At 54.3% G+C, this 22,517-nt stretch overlaps 8 protein-coding genes across 8 annotated transcripts; 4 read left to right on the plus strand and 4 right to left on the minus strand.

The window, feature by feature from the left end:
- Positions 1–46: 46 nt before the first annotated feature.
- On the minus strand, positions 47–1,231 carry GUITHDRAFT_138324 (hypothetical protein; the record flags this gene model as incomplete). The annotated part of the gene is made up of 6 exons (XM_005833118.1): positions 47–202; positions 248–319; positions 365–448; positions 496–605; positions 657–729; positions 788–1,231. 6 exons carry the CDS (start codon positions 1,229–1,231, stop codon positions 47–49), a joined length of 939 nt encoding a protein of 312 aa, XP_005833175.1.
- Positions 1,232–2,415: 1,184 nt separating this feature from the next.
- Positions 2,416–3,452, plus strand: GUITHDRAFT_107814 (hypothetical protein; the record flags this gene model as incomplete). The annotated part of the gene is made up of 9 exons (XM_005833119.1): positions 2,416–2,491; positions 2,536–2,596; positions 2,650–2,702; positions 2,758–2,852; positions 2,897–2,944; positions 2,993–3,051; positions 3,119–3,206; positions 3,277–3,301; positions 3,352–3,452. 9 exons carry the CDS (start codon positions 2,416–2,418, stop codon positions 3,450–3,452), a joined length of 606 nt encoding a protein of 201 aa, XP_005833176.1.
- An 829-nt stretch (positions 3,453–4,281) lies between these two features.
- Positions 4,282–5,179, minus strand: GUITHDRAFT_152416 (hypothetical protein; the record flags this gene model as incomplete). The annotated part of the gene is made up of 4 exons (XM_005833120.1): positions 4,867–5,179; positions 4,622–4,814; positions 4,420–4,508; positions 4,282–4,365 (listed from the first exon to the last, which is right to left on the minus strand). Coding segments are annotated over exons 1-3 (377 nt in total), but the record flags the coding sequence as incomplete, so codon positions are not given.
- A 366-nt stretch (positions 5,180–5,545) lies between these two features.
- Positions 5,546–7,780, plus strand: GUITHDRAFT_138326 (hypothetical protein; the record flags this gene model as incomplete). The annotated part of the gene is given in 7 exon segments (XM_005833121.1): positions 5,546–5,638; positions 6,691–6,770; positions 6,892–6,985; positions 7,005–7,086; positions 7,139–7,326; positions 7,523–7,606; positions 7,661–7,780. The coding sequence occupies 7 exon segments, from the start codon at positions 5,546–5,548 to the stop codon at positions 7,778–7,780; spliced, it is 741 nt and encodes a 246-aa protein (XP_005833178.1).
- Positions 7,781–8,070: 290 nt separating this feature from the next.
- Positions 8,071–8,591, minus strand: GUITHDRAFT_107817 (hypothetical protein; the record flags this gene model as incomplete). Its single annotated transcript, XM_005833122.1, has 2 exons — positions 8,071–8,325; positions 8,577–8,591. The coding sequence occupies 2 exons, from the start codon at positions 8,589–8,591 to the stop codon at positions 8,071–8,073; spliced, it is 270 nt and encodes an 89-aa protein (XP_005833179.1).
- A 1,630-nt stretch (positions 8,592–10,221) lies between these two features.
- GUITHDRAFT_138327 (hypothetical protein) lies at positions 10,222–15,414 on the minus strand (the record flags this gene model as incomplete). Its single annotated transcript, XM_005833123.1, has 34 exons — positions 10,222–10,251; positions 10,299–10,361; positions 10,412–10,450; positions 10,608–10,761; positions 10,878–10,939; positions 10,987–11,034; positions 11,080–11,180; positions 11,234–11,275; positions 11,326–11,425; positions 11,590–11,665; positions 11,717–11,756; positions 11,913–12,161; positions 12,371–12,443; positions 12,514–12,545; positions 12,595–12,649; positions 12,699–12,755; positions 12,809–12,943; positions 13,233–13,265; positions 13,316–13,404; positions 13,465–13,566; positions 13,608–13,644; positions 13,780–13,812; positions 13,861–13,920; positions 13,963–14,017; positions 14,150–14,235; positions 14,285–14,338; positions 14,512–14,604; positions 14,649–14,684; positions 14,731–14,797; positions 14,862–14,912; positions 14,955–15,004; positions 15,055–15,138; positions 15,185–15,235; positions 15,259–15,414. 34 exons carry the CDS (start codon positions 15,412–15,414, stop codon positions 10,222–10,224), a joined length of 2,493 nt encoding a protein of 830 aa, XP_005833180.1.
- Positions 15,415–16,361: 947 nt separating this feature from the next.
- GUITHDRAFT_152417 (hypothetical protein) lies at positions 16,362–17,380 on the plus strand (the record flags this gene model as incomplete). The annotated part of the gene is made up of 7 exons (XM_005833124.1): positions 16,362–16,625; positions 16,673–16,744; positions 16,799–16,842; positions 16,895–17,011; positions 17,058–17,140; positions 17,189–17,240; positions 17,298–17,380. Coding segments are annotated over exons 1-6 (492 nt in total), but the record flags the coding sequence as incomplete, so codon positions are not given.
- Positions 17,381–17,504: 124 nt separating this feature from the next.
- Positions 17,505–18,616, plus strand: GUITHDRAFT_152418 (hypothetical protein). The gene is made up of 9 exons (XM_005833125.1): positions 17,505–17,531; positions 17,586–17,678; positions 17,734–17,788; positions 17,838–17,924; positions 17,973–18,039; positions 18,099–18,175; positions 18,223–18,273; positions 18,329–18,434; positions 18,485–18,616. Exons 2-9 carry the CDS (start codon positions 17,620–17,622, stop codon positions 18,562–18,564), a joined length of 582 nt encoding a protein of 193 aa, XP_005833182.1. The 5' UTR covers positions 17,505–17,531; positions 17,586–17,619; the 3' UTR covers positions 18,565–18,616.
- Positions 18,617–22,517: the final 3,901 nt, after the last annotated feature.

Consider the following 22,517-nt stretch of genomic DNA (forward strand, 5'->3'; position numbering starts at 1 on the left):
TGTCACCGATGGTTGAACACACAACAGGCTGGGAGCGACATCACGCTCAGTCTGTCACCTCAGACTTCTGCTGCACGAAGCTTGTCCTGAACCCGTTCCTCTCCAACAAAGCTGGAAGCTTGTGAATGGCGAAGGACTTTGAAAGTGAGGAACCTTGGATGCGAGAGAGTCTGAACTGACGATCGCAAACTTCCAGGACGATCTTGGTTATCAAAGTCACCCACAGCCCTCCTCCCTCTCCTCTCACCTGTCTGATCTTCTTCCAGTCGTCGGCTTGCAGGCCCATCAGGACCTCAAGTTCGTCTCCCTCAACGTCCACCTGCCGCCCGTTGACATGCTCCTCATCGACCTCCTCACTACCCACCTTGAGCAGCTGTATCGTCTGGATCTCCTCCTGCCGGATGACCTCGGCGAGAGTCCGCACCTCACACGTCGCATGCTCTCCCTCCTGGCAAGGGCGTCACACCCTTGCCTCCCGCTCGTCCCTGCCCGCACCGCCGTCATGCCCATCAGCATCCGTTGCTCTCGGGATTCATCCAGGTGCCTGCTGGATTCTCCCGGAGCGTCGGGATAATAGACGAACTTCTCGGACTTGGTAGAGGAGGCTGAGGAATGTCAAGAACCTTGAACGACAAAACGACAAAACGACTTCAGACCTAGACCAAAACACCGCGGAAGCACTCCCCCCCTGCCGCTGACGTTCCTCTGCAGTACCTTGAAGATCCTCGGCTGAGGTCTGCGGTCAGTCTCGCTCTTTCTGCATGTCTCAGCATGCATGCTAACTCACTACAGGCTCGAAAGCGAAGATCCTGTCGTAGTGCGGTGAAGGCGAGGAGGATGGGGGTTTTAGTAGCTCGTGGCAAAAGATCGAGAAGAGCCCGATGTTCGCCCCCACATCCAACACGTCACCTGCTCCGCGAGAGAGGGTAATTCCCTCCTGCAGATAAGATCTCCGCAAGAAGATCTCGTCGTAGAGGAAGGTACACTCCTCCTCTGAAATGTGCTCTACTCTCAGACCATTCTCGTCCTCGCTGTAACCCACGATCTCGTCCTCAGCTACATGGTTCTTGCTCAGATCAGCCTCATCCTTGACCGAAACTTGATCCTCCTCCCTCCCCTCCTCCTCACGTTCGTTCTCTTCATTGTCACCCAGCGCAGACTTCTTTCTGACGTTCCTGAGATCTCTTTCCCCGCTGCTCGCACGCCTTTTCTCATGGGTGGAACTGGACATGGCCTAAGTCTCGAGGAGACATGTCAGTCCGACATGTCGGCCTGCTGTTGTTGTTGGTCAGCTCCCCTTCCTCCTCCCCTTCCCGCCCTCGCCGCTCTGCTCCGAGCATACATGATAGTTTCCTGGATCAATTGTTCTAGATTACTGAAATAGGCCAGGCACTAGTTCAGATTCTAGGACAGACTCTAGTTCTGTTTCTAGTCACTGTTCTAGTCATGTTCTAGTCACGTACAATTGGGTCAGGATGGGGACGGGGGGATCCAGAGGGATAGCTGCGATGCAGGTGCATAGAAATCATGCTGCTGCTCCTCCTCTTGCTGCTGCTGCTGCTGCTCGCCCTACTCTTCCTTCGCTTTCTACTCTTCCTACTCAGTTCTCTTCCTTCTCTTACTGCTCCTGCTGCTCTTGCTTCCCTTGACTCTCCCACCCACCTTCCTTGCCCCACTTCTATTCTCTTCTGAATCTGTCCATGCCTACTTCTCCATTATTCCTTTGCACTCCTGCTCCTTTTGAATCACCTCAAATCATTGCAAACTGTTATCAATTCTCCTTCCATTCACGCTGTCCTTGCTTCGTTCCCACCACCTTCCCGCTGATCTCCTCATTATTCCTTTTTCTGACTGCTGTTGATCTCAGCAGGGTCATCCAATATATCCGCCAGGGCCCGGTGGGCATATACCACACAATCAGGTGAGAAGGAGACAGATGTTATCTGCTCAAAGCAAGACATGACGCCTGTCATGCGTCTCGATGGCCTCCTCTACAATCCTTGCTCGTCCTCTGACAGCCTTCTTCCACCCAGCCTCCTCCTCAGCATCCCTATCCTCCGCCACAGGTATGTGTTAGGACGGCATGGCATTGGCGGCTGAGTGCTGGCGTAACTCACTTGAACAGGGCTTCTTTCAGCAGAACCCGCCTCCTTTCCATGTGACTGTCAGTGCCTTCCATCCGACACAACATGACACGTACTCAGATGCCGAACATGGGAGGAATGCCGCCTTTTCCTCCTCCTATCCCACCTCCTCAGGGGATGCCATTCATGCAGGCAACGACTCCTTCCTCCCTGTTCTAGGAGAGTGACCAGTGGCGAACAGGCTCCTCCTCCAGGCTTCGCTCCACCTCCTGGACCATGGCAGCCAGGTCCTCCTGCTCTCCGTCAGGTGCCATGAGGCGTGAGGAAGGAGATGGTGCTGACGTCAGGCAAGGGTGGAGCAGGGATGCAGGATGTTCCTGCCCAAGGGGAGAGCGCTCCTGTCAAAGGTTTGACCTCCTCGCCTCCCGCACGTGATGACGTCTATGCTCAGCCCCTATTGCTTTCCCTCCTCTTGACCCGGAGCTTCTTAGCACCATCGACAAGACCTCTGGGTGTGACGAGCGAGATTTCGAGCGACAGGAGTGGTGTGATGCTGTTCTTGCAGGTATGTTGCAAGGAACGGCAAGGCCTTCGAAGACATGATCCGAGAGCGCGAAGGTTCCCCTTGCTTCCTGCCTGTGAGTTGTCTTCATCTTGATCTTCTGACTGTCAGGCGCCAACCCCAAGTTCACCTTCTTGCGCGAGAAAGGGGAGGGATGCGAATATTTCCGATGGAGGGTGTACTGCCTGCAGATGAAGTTTGAGAAGGTTGTGCTGTGTTTGTGGCGGTGTTGGTCTGAGACGGACACAAGCATGAAATGGATGCCATGCTGCGAGAAGCTTTCCCTCCGCTGGGCGAGGTCAGGATGATGGCGGAAGGAAGAATCTTGTCCTCAAGTTTGTTCCAGGAGGACCTCAACACTTTCAAGGAGATGTTGACTTCGCTCACGGGATCCAAGGATCACATGTGATGGACGAGATGAGATGTGGTGCGCTGTGAAGGTGAAAGACTGACGAGATGGTTGCGTTGCCAGCCGATCGATGCGAGCATGGATTATGTCCCACGAGGAGAACGTAGAGTTCATCTGCGAGCATTTCCACGCGCGGATTATCAGCATTAAGGTAATGTTGTGCACTCCTGTTTCTCCCTCCCCGACATCTCACGTTGCTCCCACTCGTTCTTGCACCGCAGGAGTTCCAACCAAGGTTACACATCGGTGATTGATACTCTTTGGAGCTCTGGAGGGATAGATGACGTGGACGGCAGTATATGTCCTCAACGACGTGCTGCATGCCTGCCTCAAGAAGCGGATGGATCCATCGATCATCGGTGGGAGGGAGGAGCCGTTGTGTTCCTCTGCTCTCTAACCTCTTTCTCCTCCCTTCCCTCTCTTGTCCCTCCAACTTGAGCAGATGTGACTTCGGAGAGGATCTTTCGACACGTCCTCCGTCTCCTGCACCCGACGTTCCAGGTTAGGACCGAGGGCAGGGACCTTGCCTCGGCCTCTCCTGAGTTCCCGTCCTACGCAGGACGAACCTGATGCGGAGAACAGAGGGAAGATCTCGAAAGTTCTCGGGCTCTGGAGGGAGAGGAACATTTTCTCACCTCAGGTCCTTGCCTGCTCGCACATGATGCCCTCCTCCTCATCTCTCCTCCTCCTACAGCAAGTGCAGGAGATCGAGCAGGCGATGTCGGACAGAAACGCTATCATACCCTCACCGACGGTAGGATCAACCTTGCTCTCCTTTGCGCCTAGCGACTGCCTTCCTCCTTCTTTCCTCCTCTGTTCTCTCTCCCCCTCCCCGCTAATTTCTACGACGCCCTGAAATGCCGGTTCTTTCTCAGGTCGACCTGGATAGCTTGGGAAGCTTTCAATCAGCGATGAGCAGGAAGCAGGTTTATGATCCTTTCCCAGGCTGCTGCCTCCCCGCTGACTTTCTCCTCCTACTCTTTTTCTCTCCTCCTCTCCTGTTCTCCTGTGCTACTCCTTCACAGCCTCCAGCTCCGAACATGCCTCATCCTCTGCAAGCTGCCCCTCCTTCCCTCCCTCCTCCCCTGCCCGTCCCTCCTCAGCATCCCTCGGCGCAAAACTTTGTCATCCCTCCAACCCAGAATTTTCACCCTCCTATCGTCACAGCCCAGATGGTTCGCAGGAGGAGGATCTGCTGGAAGCCGAGGAACCGCGCGTTCCTCCTCAGCGCCTCCATCATCACCAGCGAGAAGACAGTGGACAAGATTGCAGTGAAGTGACTGCTCACGGACTCTAAGGAGGGGTGTATCCTGCCAGGCACAGTCACGAGCCCATGTCCGTCCTCCTCACCCGCCCCCTGTCACCTAGCGGGAATCTTGAGGTCCGCAATCGCAGCCCACGCAGGCTGGCAGATCGCCTTAGCTATCAGGCCGACTGATTTCATCACCCCAGTCTGCGGCAGGAGGAGGAGGAGGAGGAGGAGGAGGAGGAGGAGGAGGAGGCAACCGCCAGCAGCAGGGGAGGGAAACGGTCAGTCCCCTCGGGCAAAGCACGGCAAGAACTCACTTGCGCTGGCGTCAGTCCGACTGAGAGGAGCCAGAGAGTCGAGAACTTGTTCCAGGCCACCATGCTGGCGCCGCTCGAGAAGGAGAGGATCTTGGCAACCTTGAGCCTCCTGCTCACCTCGTGCCCTGAGTCCCGCTGAGCCTTTGACCTGCTGTGATTCATTCCGTTCATGTGCACATGCACGTCTTCAGCGCTGTCGCAGGACCGCAGGGTCAGCAGCATGCAGCGGGGAGGAGGAGGATCACCGGTGCGGCTGGTTCGAGGGAGACTCCGGGTTCTCAGGGAGTAACATCTCCACGGCAGGCGCATGTCGATGCGTGAAGGAGGTAGCGGAGGTCATACCTCAACAAGGGCTCTGCCTGGAATGCCTTGAACCCGCAGGCAGGAGGGGAGGATACCGATGTCACAACCACCACAGCACGAGGGTCATGGATAGAGTCCGAGCATATAACTATCCGTGGTCCCTAGAGCACGCCCTCCTCTTGTGCTCTCCTTGTTCGTGCCTCCAGTCGTCAGCGCATGACTCGGTCTCCTGCCTTCTAGTCTCCACTTCGCCCTGGGAGAAAACGGATCATGACAGGGGCGAGCACTAGTGTCATGATAAAACGTCTCTCCAGATATCGCCTTGCTCATTCTTCAACCTGAAAAATAGACTTGCACTTGAAAAACCAATCCCGACATAATTTCGTTCGACGGAGAATTTCTGTGTGCTCCTGCTCATCCTGACACACTACCTTTAATCTGGCATACTCCTGCTCTTGATCCCCACTCCTAGCCCTGATCCCGCTCCTGCTCCTGCCCTGCTCCTGATCCTGCTCCTGCTCCTGCTCCTGCTCCTGCTCCTGCTCCTGCTCCTGCTCCTGCCCTGCTCCTGTTCCTGCTCCTGTTCCTGCTCCTGCTCCTGCCCTGCTCCTGCTCCTGCTCATGCTCCCGCTCCCGCTCCTGCTCCTGCTCCTGCTCCTGCTCCTGCTCCTGCTCCTGCTCCTGCTCCTGCTCCTGCTCCTGCTCCTGCTCCTCGTTCCCTGCCACTTCCAACCATGACGAGGCACCATCATCAAAGCACCGATCCACGACCCCCATATTCCTACCCACCTACCCCATGTATTCCGACCCCACCCCTGGGTGTTCAATACACCTCCCCAGTTTGCAACCAAGTTCAAAATGCTAGGGTACTAATCAGACTATGATGTACCCGTCTCCAGAACAGAAAGAGACATGAAAAAGTACCGGTACTTCTCCACACCCCTATGTTTCCCCAGTACCCCATGTGACCACCTACCCTGCAGATTACCCGACCCCACCTCACAAACTGCTTGGTAGCCCGCATCCCCACACTTACAACTTGAAAAAACTAATAAGTGACCAGCTCGACGGGTGACCGTACTGAGACTCAGTCTCCCGTCGGAGTCCGATCGGGCCGGCCGGGCCGGCGGCCGGCCGCACTCCGTCCCGGACATAAGTCCTCTCGGAACGGAACTTCAACGGGCCTCGGGGGCCCCTGGCCCGGTCCGAACTTCGGCGAACGAAACTTGAAGGCACACTGGGCCGTCTGCCAAGTTTCCGACCTTTACTCAAAGTTAAGTTGAAGATCAGTACGAGGACAATCAGGAGAGACGAGGAGGCTTGACCCTGACATCAGTTTAGTCTACTTAGCTTTACTCAAAGTTAAGTCACTGAACATCAGTACGTCACTGCCAGTGCAGAAAGAAAAAGTCAAAACCACCCCTACCACCATCTTCACTGACAAGCACCCTTGAGAGAAAGAGGGGTGTCGAGCGTTGAAAATATGGCAGATGAAGTAAGAAAAACCTGCTGCTGCTGCTCCTTCTGCTCCTTCTGCTCCTTCTGCTCCTTCTGCTCCTTCTGCTTCTTCTGCTTCTTCTGCTTCTTCTGCTTCTTCTGCTCCTTCTGCTCCTTCTGCTCCTTCTGCTCCTGCTCCTGCTCCTCTTTGCCTGGAACCCTTCTGTGCTCGTTTCTCCTCTGTCTCTTCGTTGTCTCTGTCTCGGTTCCTTTTTCCTTATCTCTTCCTCTCCCTCCCTTGACAGTGACTTTCTCATGTTGTACGGTAGACGATAGACAGAAGCATTATCCACCCTTCGCTCACTAACCACTTCATCGAGACCTTCTCTGGAGGGGCAATGCACGGACGGTACCGATGATTTCTTTCTGCTCCAGCTCCAGCTGACTTCCAGCTCCCTCCCTCTCCACTTCTCTTGCTCTTCCTGCTCGCTCTCCTCCCCTCCTGACGATTTCTTATCACGTGGAACCAGTCCACACATCACGGGCTACACGGGCTACTGCCCGTCCATCAACATCACCGGAGATGTCCCGGGACAGGAAGGCACCTTATGCTTTCACTGCAAGGTCCTTACCCTCCCCACAGGTCACTCTCCCCGTCTCCCGCGTGGGCCAGCGGCTCCGCCCTGGCGACAATCCGGTGAAGCTGGGGATGGACAAGATCCGAGGTAGGAGGAAGAGCGAGAGAGGAGGAAGCGGTAGTGAGAGGGGGTGCTACAGCGTTCAGGAGCATCCCTGGCTACGCAGGGCATGTCCCGTCGTCGGAGTCCTACCTCAGCAAGGGAGTAAGGAAGAACGGGCTGGACATACCCCGAGCTCTTCGCTCCTTGCTAGATGAAGGAGTGGAGGAAGCCAAGTTGATGACAGTGCTCGACAAGAACGGGACGGGGTGGCTGGACAAAGACAAGGTGACCTGGAGGTTGTGAGGGGCAAGGAGGAGGAGAGGAGAGGAGAGGAGAGGAGAGGAGAGGAGAGGAGAGGAGAGGAGAGGAGAGGAGGATGTCAGAGATTCGTCATTGTAGCACATGTGTCAAGGACACAAGAGGACGAGGAGTCATCCGACCTCACTCTTGTTCTCTCCCTCTCCCTCCTCTTTCATTTCAGGTGCTTGCCGGCATGATGGAGCTCGGGTTCACCAGAGTCCGGCACGAGGATGTGGAAGCGCTGTTTGAGGAGAACACGATGCTGGTGAGGAGCTGGGGGAGAGCAGGAGACTGGAGATGCTGACGTCCGTGCTACCAGGTGGGGCAGAATGATCAGATATCCATGTCGCGATTGATGTCTCTTGTGAACGCGATCCCGTCTCCGAGCAATGCTGCGGTAGGAGGGAACGAGGATGTTGGAGGGGGAGGCGGGGGGTGAGAGGAGAGAAGGAGCAGGTTGATCCGACGAGAGGAGGAGAAGGGAGGACAGGATGGAGATGAGCGTTGGGAGGAGGAGGAGGGAGGGGGGCGGGAGGGGGGCGAGGAGTTTGATCTTGATGGTACTTTGCCGCAGGCTTCTCTTGAGCTTTCTGCTACTGGATCAAGAGAGTCCTCGCAGTTCAACATGTTCACTCGAAGTTGTTCCGTACCCCCTCCCTGCTGTCCTGCTGTCCTTCTGTCCTGCTCCCTCTCTGCTCCTCTTCGCGTGCACCTTATGTGCTCCTCCTGCTATCCCTCGCTCTTCGTTGGCTCTGACCCCTTCCTTTCCTCTCCTTCCTCTACCTGAATCCCGTCCTCGTCCTCGTCCTCGTCCTCGTCCTCGTCCTCGTCCTCGTCCTCGTCCTCGTCCTCGTCCTCGTCCTCGTCCTCGTCCTCGTCCTCGTCCTCGTCCTCGTCCTCGTCCTCGTCCTCGTCCTTGTCCTTGTCCTCGTCCTTGTCCTTGTCCTTGTCCTTGTCCTCGTCCTCGTCCTCGTTCTCTTTGTCCTTTTTCGTTCCATACGCGGCAGCTCAAGATCTGTTCGCAACTCATGAAAAGTGCAGAACCAAGCTCGGATGCTGACCACTCAACTCGAGTTGGATACATATCCCCCTACGAGCCAAAGAAAGCTCAGGTTTTCTCCTCCTCCTCCTCTTCCTCTTCGTCCTTGTCCTCCTCCTCCTCTTCCTCTTCGTCCTTGTCCTCCTTGTCCTCCCCTTCCTCGGCCGGTCAAAATTATCGTCATGTTGATGGTCACCATTATCCCCCTCATTTTTATCTCATCTCATCTCATCTCATCTCATCTCATCTCATCTCATCTCATCTCATCTCATCTCATCTCGTCTCATCTCATCTCAGTTTCGCTTCTCAGGGCTACAGGTTTCCTCTTCGCAATGACTTCATCAACCTCCAAGTGCGTTGCCCCTCCTCGTCTTCCCTGATTGACTCTGAGCCAAAGGCTTCAAACTTCTTCGGCATAGGAAAGATTCCAGGGTACGAGGAGGAGGAGGGGGAGAAAACGGAGGAGGAGGAGGAGGAGGAGGAGGAGAAAACGGAGGAGGAGGAGGAGGAGGAGGAGGAGGAGGAGGAGGAGGAGGAGGAGGAAGAGATAGTGGTGGTGGTGGAGGAGGGGCAAGAGCAGCAGCATCTTTCTTTCTCAAACCTTCCTTTCCAGGTACTCCGGTCATATACCACTAGTTCGTCCGTACAACAAAGACATCGGAAGCTTCGCAGTTGGAAGGTCAGCCGTTGTGCTCCTGCTCCTGCTCCTCCTCCTGCTCCTCCTCCTGCTCCTCCTCCTCATGAACCAACCTCTTTCTTACACCCCATTTCAACTGCAACTGCTCTCCCCTGGGCTCCATTCATTCCCCTTAAATCTCTTCCAGGACTTTCGCCGAGCAGTCGCGAGTCAGTCAGATAGCAGCAAACATCATCATCGACAACACTTCGCCGAGTCACAGAATCAAGGCAACTCTCCTGCTCCTGCTCCTGCTCCTGCTCCTGCTCCTGCTCCTGCTCCTGCTCCTGCTCCTGCTCCTGATCCTGCTCCTGCTCCTGCTCCTGCTCCTGATCCTGATCCTGATCCTGCTCCTGCTCCTGCTCCTGCTCCTGCTCCTGCTCCTGCTCCTGCTCCTGCTCCTGCTCCTGCTCCTGCTCCTTCTCCTCGTTGCCCTCATCTGCTCTTTCTCTGTCTTCCTGTCGTACTTTGCTGTGTACTGTCTCCTTTTCTCCTCTCTCTTCTCTGTTTGGCTTCTTCTATCTCTATTTCTCTTCTCTTCTCGCCGCTCTCTCCTTGCCCACTTACTTTGTTTGAGCCACTATTTCAACATGGGCTGAGTTGATCGCATATCACCACTCATCTACTCTACTCTACTCTTGTCTTGTCTTGTGATTTGCCGCAATCTAACATGTTTTGGTTGAACAGAAGGAGAGGACGATAGCTGGAATGATGGCTGAACCTGCAAGGCTGAGGTGAAGAGAATGGAGAGACATAGGACTGAGGGGAGGGGAGGGGAGGGGAGGAGAGGAATAGGAGAGGAGAGGAGAGGAGAGGAGAGGAGAGGAGAGGCGAGGCGAGGCGAGGGGAGGCGAGGGGATGGGATGGGATGGGAGGGGAGGGGAGGTAACATGGTCATAATGCTGACGGCCCAACAGCATCTCGAGGGAGAAGAAGATTCAAAAAGAAACCAACGTCGCAGATTTCAGGTGCGAGGGAGTAGCAGCGGCCCGACGTTGACGTGTCGTTGCAGCCGCTCTGGCGCAATTTCAGCTCCTCCCTGAGTCAAGTAGCGGATGTGTGAAGAGCGGAGTAAGAGGAGAGGAGAGGAGAGGAGAGGAGAGGAGAAGGTAGCTGAGAGGAAGAGACGAGAGCGAATAACTTATAACATCTTTACTTGATGAAATTAGTTCTTCTTCCTTGACGATCTCGTTTGCTGTTGCAACATGTCAAGGTGAGGAGAAGAAAGTTGCCCGATCTCACCATCCTCCTGCTCGATCGCCTGTCCTCCTCGATCTCCATATCCTCCTCCTCCTCCTCCTCCTCCTCCAAGTCCAGGTCAGTAGCAGAACAAGTCATCATCAAACAATCCTCACCGACGAGATCTCCTTTCGCTTCTGCATCCTGACGTCTTGCTGGAAGTTTCACAATATGGCACATCTGCATCGGCAAGGCACCTCTCATCAAGTTCTTCCGTGCTGGTGTTCGCTTCGACCTCGACGAGCTGCGTCCTTGAGTTCCCTTGCATTCCATCAGCCCCGCACACGCTCCTGCTCCTGCTCCTCCTCTCACCTTCCTCTTCGACGATCGTGCAGGTGTGGTCTTGACCTCCTCATCCTCCTCCTCCATCGCCTCCTCCTCCTCATCTACCACCATCTTGTCTGCAGATGAATGCAATCTGATCGCCTCCACCAGCTCCTCGTCTTCCATCGTGAGATCCGCAGGCCTTTGTCACAATCACCATAATTCTCCTCCTCCTCCTCCTCCTCCTCCTCCTCCTTCTCATCATTGTGACTTGCTCCTTCCCCTGCCTTTCCTCCCGCTCAAATATCAACAACTCACGTCACGTCTCCGGTGATCTCCCTGTAGCCTCCATCAAAGAACCGAGCATCCCCCCCGAACGCCTGCCCTCAGGTCAGCAGCGCCAGCCCCACCCCCTCCCCTGCTCCACCTTCTTCCACCTCTCCAGCTTCCCCTCAAACTTCTCCCCGTAGCGAATCTGCCAGGTCCCATCCTCACCCCAGCAGGAGGCAACTTTACCCACCTGATCCTTGAGCCGTCGATCCGAAGCCTTGCAGCAGACGGTGATCCTCACTCTCTCCCTCCTCTCCGACCCGATGTGAACCTCCTCCTCCTTCGGAGCCCCTGCCAGCAGCAGCACCGTTGAGCTCCCAGCAGCAGCCTCTCCCCTCTTGTACCTTCCAGCAGCTTCTCCACCTGCGTCTTGCGACGCTTCACATCTGCTTGAGGGTTTCACAACGGCAGCAGCTGGAAATGAGCTGGCTGCCACCTGCTGCCAACGACTCGCCGCCGTCCCTGACGATCTCTCCGGCCGAGTTGCGATGCTTCCTAGTCGGCGAGGAGCAGATGGCTCGGATCATCTCAGGGTTCTGCGGGGGAAGGAGTTGGAGATGGCAGAGGGAAACGACAGATGGGAGAGGAGGAGGGAAAGTAGGAGGACGATGGAGGAGGAGAGGGGGTGGGGGAGAGGGAGCAGGGAGCAGGGAGAGAGGAGGGAGGGAGGAGAGGGGAGAACGGGGCACAGAGATCCTACTTGTTCTGCAGCAGCGTTGTAGAGCATCTGGATCAGAACATCTTTCTTCAAGGACTTGTAGAGACTCTCTTCGGACCTGTTTGATGACGTCATCAGATTTTGTCGGAGGCTGATCGGGAGTCCTCACTTGTGGTTCTTCTGCGGGCTGAGGAAGATATTGTGCTGATCTGCCAACTAACATACAGGGAGGAGGAGGAGGAGGAGGAGGAGGAGGAGGAGGAGGAGGAGGAGGAGGAGGAGGAGGAGGAGGAGGAGGAGAGAGAAGGGAGGAGAAGAATACTCATAAGCAACTAGTCAGCTCGAGCAGGCAGTGCATGGAGTACATGTCGCATGTTGACTTTGGTGTAGCGGGAAAGCTCCTGACAAACAAGAGCAATCAAAGAAAGTTCTCATTCCTCCTCTCTTCTCATTGCCATCCTCTTGCATCAACACTCGCATCCAGTGACCAACATGTTTCACGGCGTTCTCAACGAAGTGATCGGAGAACTTCGGGGAGCCTGCCGACGACCTTCTCTTCTCTTGCTTTTCTTCCACCGCATCTTCCCCTCCCTTGTCTTTCCTCCTCTTTTCTCCTGTAACAGCTCACATCAGATCCATCATCACTTCAACTCCCCTCCCCATCCTCTTTCTCCTCCTCGACCACCATCTCGACCTCCTCCTCCTCCTCCTCCTCCTCCGGTGGTACCTTCTTCACTCCCTCTTCCTCTCATCATCGAGCGCGCAAATCCGCAGAGGACTAGCTCGGGGTGACTAGGACATCGGGAGCACAGGGCAAACAGACCGGCAAGGGCGACAAGGGGGATGGAGGCAGCGAACGAGATCGTGAGAACAAACTTTTCTGTGACGTACAGACCCTGGAGGAGAAGAGAGCGAGGTCAGCACGCCCTGCCTCTCTCAGCAGCATCGTCTGCTGTCGCCGGCTACCGGCCAGAAGAACTTGTCGACGACGTGCGACACTGGAATAGCGGAAGGTCAGCAGTCTCAGGGCAGACTTGCAGCCCTTACAGATGGTGGCCCAGGACGTGTAGTATGCGATCCTCCTTGCGTCATTGGCAGATGCCTGTCATCCCGTCAGGGGGAGGAGCGATGTCGAGTTGGTCGCCTCTGACCTCCAGCACAGCATCGAGCAGGTCGTCGAGGTGATCTCGCTTCTCATCCAGCAGTTCCTGAGCATCCCTCTCAGCCACAGAGCGTCTCCTGCCTCCTTGTCCTCCTTCACCCGCTTCGGGGGCTGCAGCTCCATCCCCAGCTTTCTCCGGTAGGCCTGCTCAGCGATCAGGTTCCTGTCCACCCACAGATGAGGCTTCAAGACCGTCAAGAGGGCATGGTCCGTGTCCGACCCCTTCATCATGGCCTGCCGTCAGTGAGCATCGGTTGACAGAGAAAGACAAGAGGCTACTGTGAGAACATTACTGGCTACTAGACTGAACATTTAGCTGTTGGACTGACATGACTAGCTGCTGGACTGACATGACTAGCTGCTGGGCTGACATGACTAGCTGTTGGACTGACATGACTAGCTGCTGGGCTGACATGACTAGCTGCTGGACTGACATGACTGCCTTCTGCACCATACACGACTAGCTACTTCGCTGCCATCACTAGCTGCTTGACTGAGGCCACTAGCTACTTGCAGGAGGCACCTGAATGACTGGTCCATTGATGAAGTCGACGTGCTGCAACACGAGGAAGATCAATCGCGCATCTCCCAGCCAAGTCCACTCACCGCCTGCTCCCCTGCAGTGTAGACCGAGCTGCGGGGCTTCCAGTGCTGGCGAAACTTCTTGTTGTACCGCGATCGCAGGACAGTGCAACCTTGCAGCGAGAGGGCAGATGTGAGCAACACAGACAAGCTCGTCTGACATGTCATGGAACCTGGCGTCTCGTACTGCACGTCTGAAAACATGTGCTCTTGACGTCTCGACGAAGACTTCTGATGTTGAGATGCACTTGTTCCAGGTTTGAACACGGCCAGAGCTGAGGGTTGTCAGGATCAGAGAAGATGGAAGTCAGCCTACCATGTTGGAAGGATTGCATGATAGAGGGCCGGTCATCCTGATCAGGGCAACGAGCAATCATGTCATGCAATCAACTACAGCAGACAGGTGGAGAGAGGTCAAGGAGCAAGGGAGGCTGTAGGAGGGAGAGGTAGAATGGGATGGGGGAGAGTTGCAGGTAGCAAGCACGTACAGGTATCGGATAACCACACAGCTTTCTGAAGTCCTGCCGTGCAATCCTCAGTGAAGAGAATTTCGCGCCCCTCCTGCTTACTTGCTTGATGACATCAAAGGGCTTGTCCCAGAGAGAGGTAGAAAGCAGTCTGAGGAGTTTCTGCAAATTGTCACCTACGCACAACAAGATACAAGATCAAACCTCGTCGTGCTGAACATCATTGTCGTCCACGACAAGGACGTACGCTCGAAGACATCTGTGACGAAGCAAATCAATTCAACCATCACAGGTTCAAATTATATCAGACAAGTAATTCGAAACAGAAAACACGGCAGACGAACAAGCAAACGGCAAGACAGACCAACAGGCAGCACATCTCCAGCGTGACCTTGAATCACAGTCTGCATGCCAGAAGTCCATGATCTGCTCGATGAGAGCGTCTTCTTCTACGAGCCTCGACTCCCTCACAACACACTGCAATGGCAGCTCAGTCTACATCTCGTGGGGTCACAACAAACATCACGTTGTCGCAGTTGAAGCGAAGCTGCTCTGTCCAGCGAAAGAAGTTCACTTGAACCTGCCCTGTTGTCAGCACTCACACGACGAACAGAGAATGTAAACCAAGCTGCGAGGAGTTGGAAGAAAAGCTCTCATGTATGCCTGCAAGGATCTTGTTGACACTCCTCCTACTCTCCTTTCCTCCTCCCCTTTCTCCCTCCCCCCCAGGCTTCCTCTTCCCCGCCATCACACCTGTACCATGGCGGACATCCGATTCCACTGCAACCAAGGTATCAGATGCTGAACATCAGAGCCGCTTCCCATCACATCACACAACATGACAGGCTACAACACAACATCCATCATCTGCAACTTGGACACAGCGTCACCTCGAAGTCCATCTCTCCGAACTTGTCCGTCATGCCCTATGAAGCTCTGTCAGGGTACTCCTCTTCGCCACCATTTGCTTACCAGCGACACCAGCTGGATAGTCCCCCTAGGCCCAGGAATGTTCAACACCCGGGGGGTTCGGAAGACACTAAGAGCAGCAAGTCAGGAAGCAGCGACAGGGCAGAGACCTCATGGCCGGAATGACACATCACCTCTTGAGCGCGACCTTGTGAGACTTCACAGAGTCGAAGGCTTCTTCGCTCCTGCGAATGCATCATCCCAGCCATTCCAAGAGCACCCCCTACCTGAATTGAAAGACCCAGGGCACGCTTTCGAGCGAACGGCAGCACGTCAGCTACAACGGGATCTGGCATGTGGAGCAAACCTGCACTCTGCCTCGTTGACCTGCTTGCCTCCGGCAATCTCACACAGCCATCTGTTGGCAGCCGTGACATCTGTTGCCGCAACAGCAAGCGTGTCATCATGGTCCTGCCAGGCCGTTAGCTCCATCGAGCCAACGGGAGCTCGATCTCACTTTCTTGATCATATCCCAGATCATCAGCGCAGCAGGAAGCGGAGCCCCAGCCTGTACGGGAGCGATGAGGACACCATGGAGCTCCACAGCACAGGGACAACGGCACCTCTGTAGCTGAGAAAAGTTTGACCTCCTGACCTCCTTTGTGCGGAGATTCGGTGTTTGCAGATTTCTCCCACACGCCGTCGGAATTCGTCATCAGACTGGTTCAACCATTGCTGCGTCACCATCTCGGCATAGAGCAACACAAGCGTGATACCTATTCCTTGATTCCATCTGACAAGCAGCAGGATCTAAAGCAATGCACAGCATGCACAACCAAAAGTATCGCACTGGCAGTTTGTCAGGCTACAGGCAACGAGGAGTCCCCATAGACTTACTCATCATCGGGAAGTTGATTCAAGCAATGTCTTCAGTGTCTCGTAAAGGTAGCTGCAGACTCCAACTCTCCTAATTCATCCTTGGCTGGTAGCTTGAGGACAAGTCTTCCCCAAAAAGATCTCGAATGCTACTTGGAGGATTCCGAATATCTGCTTCAAGGTTTTAAGAATCGCATCAAGAACGAGATGTACATCTCTCTCTCTCTCTCTCTCTCTCTCTCTCTCTCTCTCTCTCTCTCTCTCTCTCTCTCTCTCTCTCCTTCTCTCTCGCTCTCTCCTCTCTTAATCTCTTCTTCCATTCTGCACATTTTTGATCCTCCACGAATCTAGCATGTATCATTCACCAACAATCGAGGATCCTCGTGATCGTCCTCTTTCATGTTCTTGTTCATGTTCTTGTTCATGTCTTGCTTCATCTTCTCCATCATCAAACAACTATCAACATGATCCTCCTATCCTTCACATCCCTGACCTGACTGTTCTCTCCCAATCCCATGTCACCTTCAAATTTCCCCATCAAAATCAAACTCTCCCACCCGGACCCTCCCACCCCTCCATTTACCACATACTACCCTCATCTTTAGCACGCCCCCACACGCCCCACCCTTTTCTTACCTTACTACCTCACCCCCAAGAAAATCACTACCCCTCCATATGATTTTATTACCCCCATCATCTTGAACAATCCTCCATGAAAAAGTACCCTGTCAGTGGTCAAATTCTGACCCCCCACCCCTCAATTCAGATCCACCCCACCTGCAGAGTGCACGGCGAGATGAGCCTCAAGTTCCTTGATGGCAGATAGGATGGACGGACGGACGGACGGACGGAGAGCAGCAGCAGCAGCAGCGAGAGGAGAAGAATACATGGCACTGAAGGTGTATTGATTTGTAACGTCACGGGCAACATCTCGAGAGAAAGGGTCAACCAACATCCCATGGTTCTCAACTCCAGCTCCCCCAGTCGAAGTCAGGGCCTGAAAGCAGTCAAGCTAGTTCTGCTCTTCGTATTTGTGAACAACAGCGCACCAATTCAAACATGGGCCTCACATGCTCGCACTGGTTTGTATTCCCGCCACACGATCTGATAGACTGAACCCCACGTTCAGGTAATCCCACCAGGACCTCTCGAAGGAGTGTACAAACACTTCGCTTGAGAGGTTTCGGACCGCTTCTCTATGGTCCATTTCAATACTATCATGCTTTTTAGCAAGATCACTCTTCCAAATTTGCAGAGAAGCAGCAGAAGCAACATCATAATACAAAGAAGAGCAAGAAGGTGTTCCAATTTTACACTCAATGTGTTAAAAAGTTGCTGAAACCACCTCCAGATTGAAGAAGAATCTTCAAAACTTCAATGCACATATGAGAAGTTGAACATGTCAGATCCTAATATGTTTTCGTATGAGACGTATGATATCGATCCGGGGAAAGCTTTCCTCTTCGATGTACCTGCCCGGTTACTCGCTCATGTGGTGACGTTTTGGAAAATAGGATGGTCCCTTCAATGCCGAAAATTGCACAGAAGTAGCTTCCAATGAGACAGCGTACGCAGTAAGACTGACCGAGGAAGCCTTGTAATGCTTGTCTGTCATTCCTTGAACCAGATCCTGACTGTCACGAAGTAATCCCACCCTTTTCGGCGACAACGAAAGTGAAGTTGGATGGAATGCATCGGTGAAGATCCGTGTTAATCTTCAATGGGGCAATGCTAATCACATGAAATTTAAGAATTTTTCGTTTCCTAGCCTCCCACAAGTCGTGAGGGGTAACGAGAACTACACAGACGACTCTGAAGACGACAGCAATGCCGAGATAGAGCGACAGGTAGGATGTCTGGACGATTGATCGCGAGATCTCACGAGATTTGGTGGAACAGTCAAGAGAGCTGCTGGATGCGTGTGGTGATGAAGACATGGAAAGAGTTTTTCGCGCAATAGACTCTGGGGCGGACGTTAACTTCGCAACGTGATACTTGTCACTTGTGGACGCTCTAGCCTGACAACGTGCGTTCACAACCAGGGATCATAACTCGGCTCTAAATTTGGCCACCAGAATGGGCAACTTCGAAATCATGGAAGTGTTGATCAAACATGGAGCCAACCTCTCATTGGGGTGATGAGTTTGGGGTGCGAGGAGTGGGAGGAGACTTTCTAACATGTGTTTTCAGAGTATCCTCGACCACACCATTACACACCGTCGTGCAGAAAGCTGACAGAAACATGGTTCCTTCAGAATGCTCTGCTCCCGTGTTCTGAAGTGAGCTGTGGGCAGATCGATTTCCTCTTGTACTGCGGGGCTGATGTCCGAGCTCGAGAACCATCCATAGGCGCTACACCGCTGCACATTGCTGCTCAAGAGGTAAAACTCTCTTCCGATCCTCCGAAGCCTCATGAATATTTCGGTCAGGACCACGTCTCCGTTATCACGAAGCTGCTCCAATGCGGAAGTAGGGTTGACGACCCAGATGATTGCGGTGCATGCATTGACTGCTGGCGCTCAAGTGCAGTCCGGGTGACAGGTGTCTCACTGCAGGACGTACAGCATTGCATTATGCCGCCATTTACGGGAAAGTTCGCGCCTGTCGTCGACTCATCGATCATGCGGCCAACGTACGTTTCTGCTTCACCTCTTGCATGCCTTGTCAACCAATATGCAGATTTATCTGAGGGACAACGAGGGAGACAATGCTATTCAAGTAGCACTCCAGGTGAATCTAACTCAGCATTGCCTCCTCACTTCTCCGACCTTGACTTTCCGTACAGTCGCCGAAGCGGCGGAGCGCTGGTTTCGCAGAGGTCATCAGCACACTGATGCAGGCCTGTGGATCTCCAGCTAGCGTTGGTTTCACTAGCATGAGCATAGACGCAGGCAAGAAGATCCTCTCGCTCCGCATCGTCTGTTTGTGATACACTTGGCAGAAAGACAACGAGAACTGGATGCAGAGCAGATCATCGAGGAATGCGACGACAACTTGGACACGGTGGAAGAGAATGTGTAGCAGCCCTTGATCAGGAGGAGATGACTGGATGCTGAGAAATCTGTCGACGCTCATGCTTGTTTCAACCACAAGGTCTCGCAGCCGAAGACAAGGGCAACAAAAGCGCCAGGGCCCAAGAAATCACGGCCATCCTGTGGTTGTCTCTTGATATTGCAAGGAGCCACAGGGCAGCCAGCACAACATTGAGGGGGTAGTTGAGGACGTGATAGACGGCATCGGGAGGTGTGTTGGGGTAGTAGAAGACGCCTCGAGCGCGCCCCCCGCTCCATTCTTCTCCCACCATCGACTTGACCGTGTCTTCTTTACTCAAAGTTAAAGATCAGTACGAGTCCGTCAGTAGTGTTTACTGAGCCCGACTGGCCCCGGCCGGGGAGTGACCGGTCGGACCGGACAGCCTGGCAGTGTGACTGCCCGGCCCGGGCCGCCGGCCGGGACTCGGGCGGCGCGCCGGCCGGGCCGGGCACGCCGGCGTCACGGTACGCCGTGACGGTCCGCGCAATCAGCCCGGGCCGAGTCGCCCGTGACCCCCCGGACCCGGCGTCACTCAGTGGTCAGTCGCCGCGCGGCCGGGGGGGCTTTCAAGTTGGACCGTCACCGGCGGCGGCGTGTCAGTGTGCTCGGCGCCGCTGAGCCGGGCCGGGGGCTGGGGCCCGGCCCGGATGCGGCGGCCGCACCGTGGCACCGGGCCGCCTTTGCCCGGGGCAGCCCGGACCCGGTCACGGCGGGCGCCCGGCCGCCGGGCCGCCGTGTGATTTTTGCCGCGCCGTCAAGTTGGTACTAGTTTCAAGTTTTGTCGGAATATAACGCTGGCGGCCCGGGGCCGGCTCGGAGCCGCCGCCGCCGCGAACTACTAGGCTACTAGTAGACTTGCCACGACGGTGAAATCATTAGTGCACTCACTGGCCGAGGCCCCTCTCGTCCGGCCCGATGACCGTACCGGCGTGCCAGCCGCGCGTCACGGCGAGCCATCCCTGCAGTGCGCCGGCCGGGCCCCCGACCTTCAAGTTGACTCGCCGGACAATGGCTTTTTAAGGCCCAAAGTTGACATGGGGCCCCAGGGTCGAAACTTGTGGCTGAGTCAATCAGGAATGAGAACAAGGTGATAGAGAATGATAACAAGAAGCCTACGTTTGCTCGTTGTAAATGAAACAGAAGGCATCCATGCTCGGCCCCGTACCGATCGGGCTCGCCTGATTGTTCTACGGGCGGGAACAAGGCCAAAAGAATGTTTCAGCGTTCCGATATGATTGTCATGCTTCACTCACCTCTACACTTGTCGTGGGAGAAATGTCCCCTTGCAACAGTGTTGTTTGATGCCACATTGTGCCTTGCGTGCAGGAATGATTGTACTGACATACCCAAACTTCTTCGAAGTTGGCAATCATCAGATCTCCAAGACCACCTGTGCTTGCCGACTTCAGAATGTTGTATGGCTTCATTAGATTACCATCACAGAGTCTTGATATACACAGCATTTCAGCAGCGACATGTCTTACCGGAAACGAAAAAAAATGGCTGGGGATGAACAGAGTCCGCAGAGTGTCGAATGATTTCCTCCCACGTGGAATCCAAGCTACACTCATGTGGCAATGAAGGAATGCAAGCCGACCAGGAATAGTTCCTCAACAGGGTACGCTCCATGCCAACTGCACTCGTCACAGATGCAACACTCAGGGTTTCAACTCGGCAATCAGCTGAAACATGCATTACCTGGACATTCTCCACACGTCACAGCTCCGGTGACATTGGCAGCACTCGAATTCATCGCGCTTGTAGGGCATGAAGGGCAGCGCACAAGACCAGTCAGGTTGGATGCAGTTCCTGGAGGGCAGGGAGTGCAAGACGTAGCTCCCTCTTCGTTGGAATAGGTTCCTGCAGGACAAGGAGTGCACTCGGTCTGCCCTGAACCGCTGTACTTGCCTATTCCATGAGCATGAGCAAGTTCAGATTAAATATACACATCCGATATGATTGCTATCATCGCACCTGCTGAGCATTGCTGGCATCCAGGAGGAGCTTGTCCCATGATCAAGACACTGCCGTTCCCTCTTCCAGTGCTAGAGTACCATCCAGGATCGCACATGGGGGGGGCTCGTGTGTCACAAAACCAGCCCTCTTTGATGTCGAGGTAGCTGTAATGACCGTATAGGTAACAGTTCCCCTTCCAGCCAAAGCAAATGTTGAAATTGCATGCATCGCAACCGCAATGGACGCAACCATTACAATCGCCTGATGGATCCGTGCTAGGGTCCCAAGTTTCTCGGTAGTCACCGAAGGTTTTCCTCACATTGTTGTACTTGCAGTCAGCATGGCTGTTGCAGCTCTGATATGTCATCTTCCACCATGCATCGACATTGAGTGCAAGCGACGTCAGGATGACGAACATGAGCCATCCTCCTGCTGTTGACGTTGCTTTCCCAATCATTGCGGGCATTACAGGTTGCTTGGATGTGATGACACAACTACGTATCAGAGGAGGTTGAGTCAGCGAGCGAGAGGATGTAGAGGGCTGGCAGAGGTACAGCACAACTGTTTCTGAAGGGGTGGGTGGTATACCCCAGCTACCGGTCCACTTGCCAAGTCTCACGAAATCTCTCAGGCATCGTCCTGTAATGTTGGGATGTTATTTCAATATTTCAGAGATCTTTTCCAAGTTCGTTATGCAGGTTTCGGACTGTAAACGGACTAGCATACTAAAGTTTATACTGGTCAACGGTAGTACTAGTATTCTGGTCACTACTAGCGGTGGAGCCTGATTTAACTCAACTTTGACTAAAGTCGAATCGAGTCAGGCTGTGCGGCCAACCCTGACCCGGCGTGATCGGTGATCGGACACTGGTGACCTGGAGTCCGGCTGGTCGCCGGCCGGGGGCCGAGGGCCGCTCGTCCGGTCACTACTAGTGACCCGGAGGCTATGGGCAGTAGTGATGGCAGACTGTTAGCTCAGTGCTCCACGTTGTGGCCGTGGCAACCAGAGTTCGATTCTCAGACCCGACATGGCCGCGGGCCCGCCCCCTCACACCTTTAAGGTTGCAGCAGCGCATCAGCTTGGTGGCTGTCACTGACCGTAATAAGTTTCTTCATGGATTGCCGGTTGACCTCCTGCTGCACGGCGATAAATGCCACCATCTTCTCCGTCATCCTGGGGGACTACATACATGGCAACCTGCGCTGAGGCACCGCAGCCCGGTACTATGATGGACTGATGCGCATGAGAAGTGCAATGCCGTCTCAGTACCCTCATCAGTGTCTCTCGGCCTCGCAGGACGTCTCAGGTGATCCGACTTGTAAACGCACGTGGTCCAGGATCTTTCGTCAACTCAAGGCCTCCCTGTCCTTCACTGCCATCATCGCAGGTGCGTTCCGGTATGCGTCTCATTCCTTCGGCGACGGCCACAGCGACTTCGCTGGCATGGCGCAGGGGAATGGTCCTGTGCGCAGTAGGTTAGAGCTATGGACAACTTGAAAGGTTCAGTCACAGAGTCCGGTGATCTCAGTACGGTCGCGATGAGGCTGCCGCACCGTCCAATAGATATCAGTATAGTCCTCTGACTGATCGGAAATTCATAGTTTTTCTGCACTGAAGTGTACCGTAGGCAGTACTTATGGCGTGTTTGGATGACCGAGTGAGTGACGGAGTGATATCAGCCTGATATACTATAATCATTCAATGTTATGAGTCCACTACAAAGACGGACATCTGTACTGCAGTTCGCATGATGGTGTAAACTGTTTCACAGCACAAGGAGCAAGTGCCATGGCGTTGCCGCAGACGTGCACTCATTTCTGAATGGTTTGGATCATCGAGACCACCATAAACGTGCACTCTATCTGAGAAACATGGGATCAAGCTGTTCCTAGTTGCAATCACCAAAAGATGGTAAACCACAAGCATTCAGCGAATTACAAGACAAAAATGTACAAAGCCTCCTCGCTAAGCGATTCCAGGCTGA

The sequence above is a fragment of the Guillardia theta genome, assembly GCF_000315625.1.
Source record: "Guillardia theta CCMP2712 unplaced genomic scaffold GUITHscaffold_31, whole genome shotgun sequence".
Taxonomy (NCBI): Eukaryota; class Cryptophyceae; order Pyrenomonadales; family Geminigeraceae; genus Guillardia; species Guillardia theta.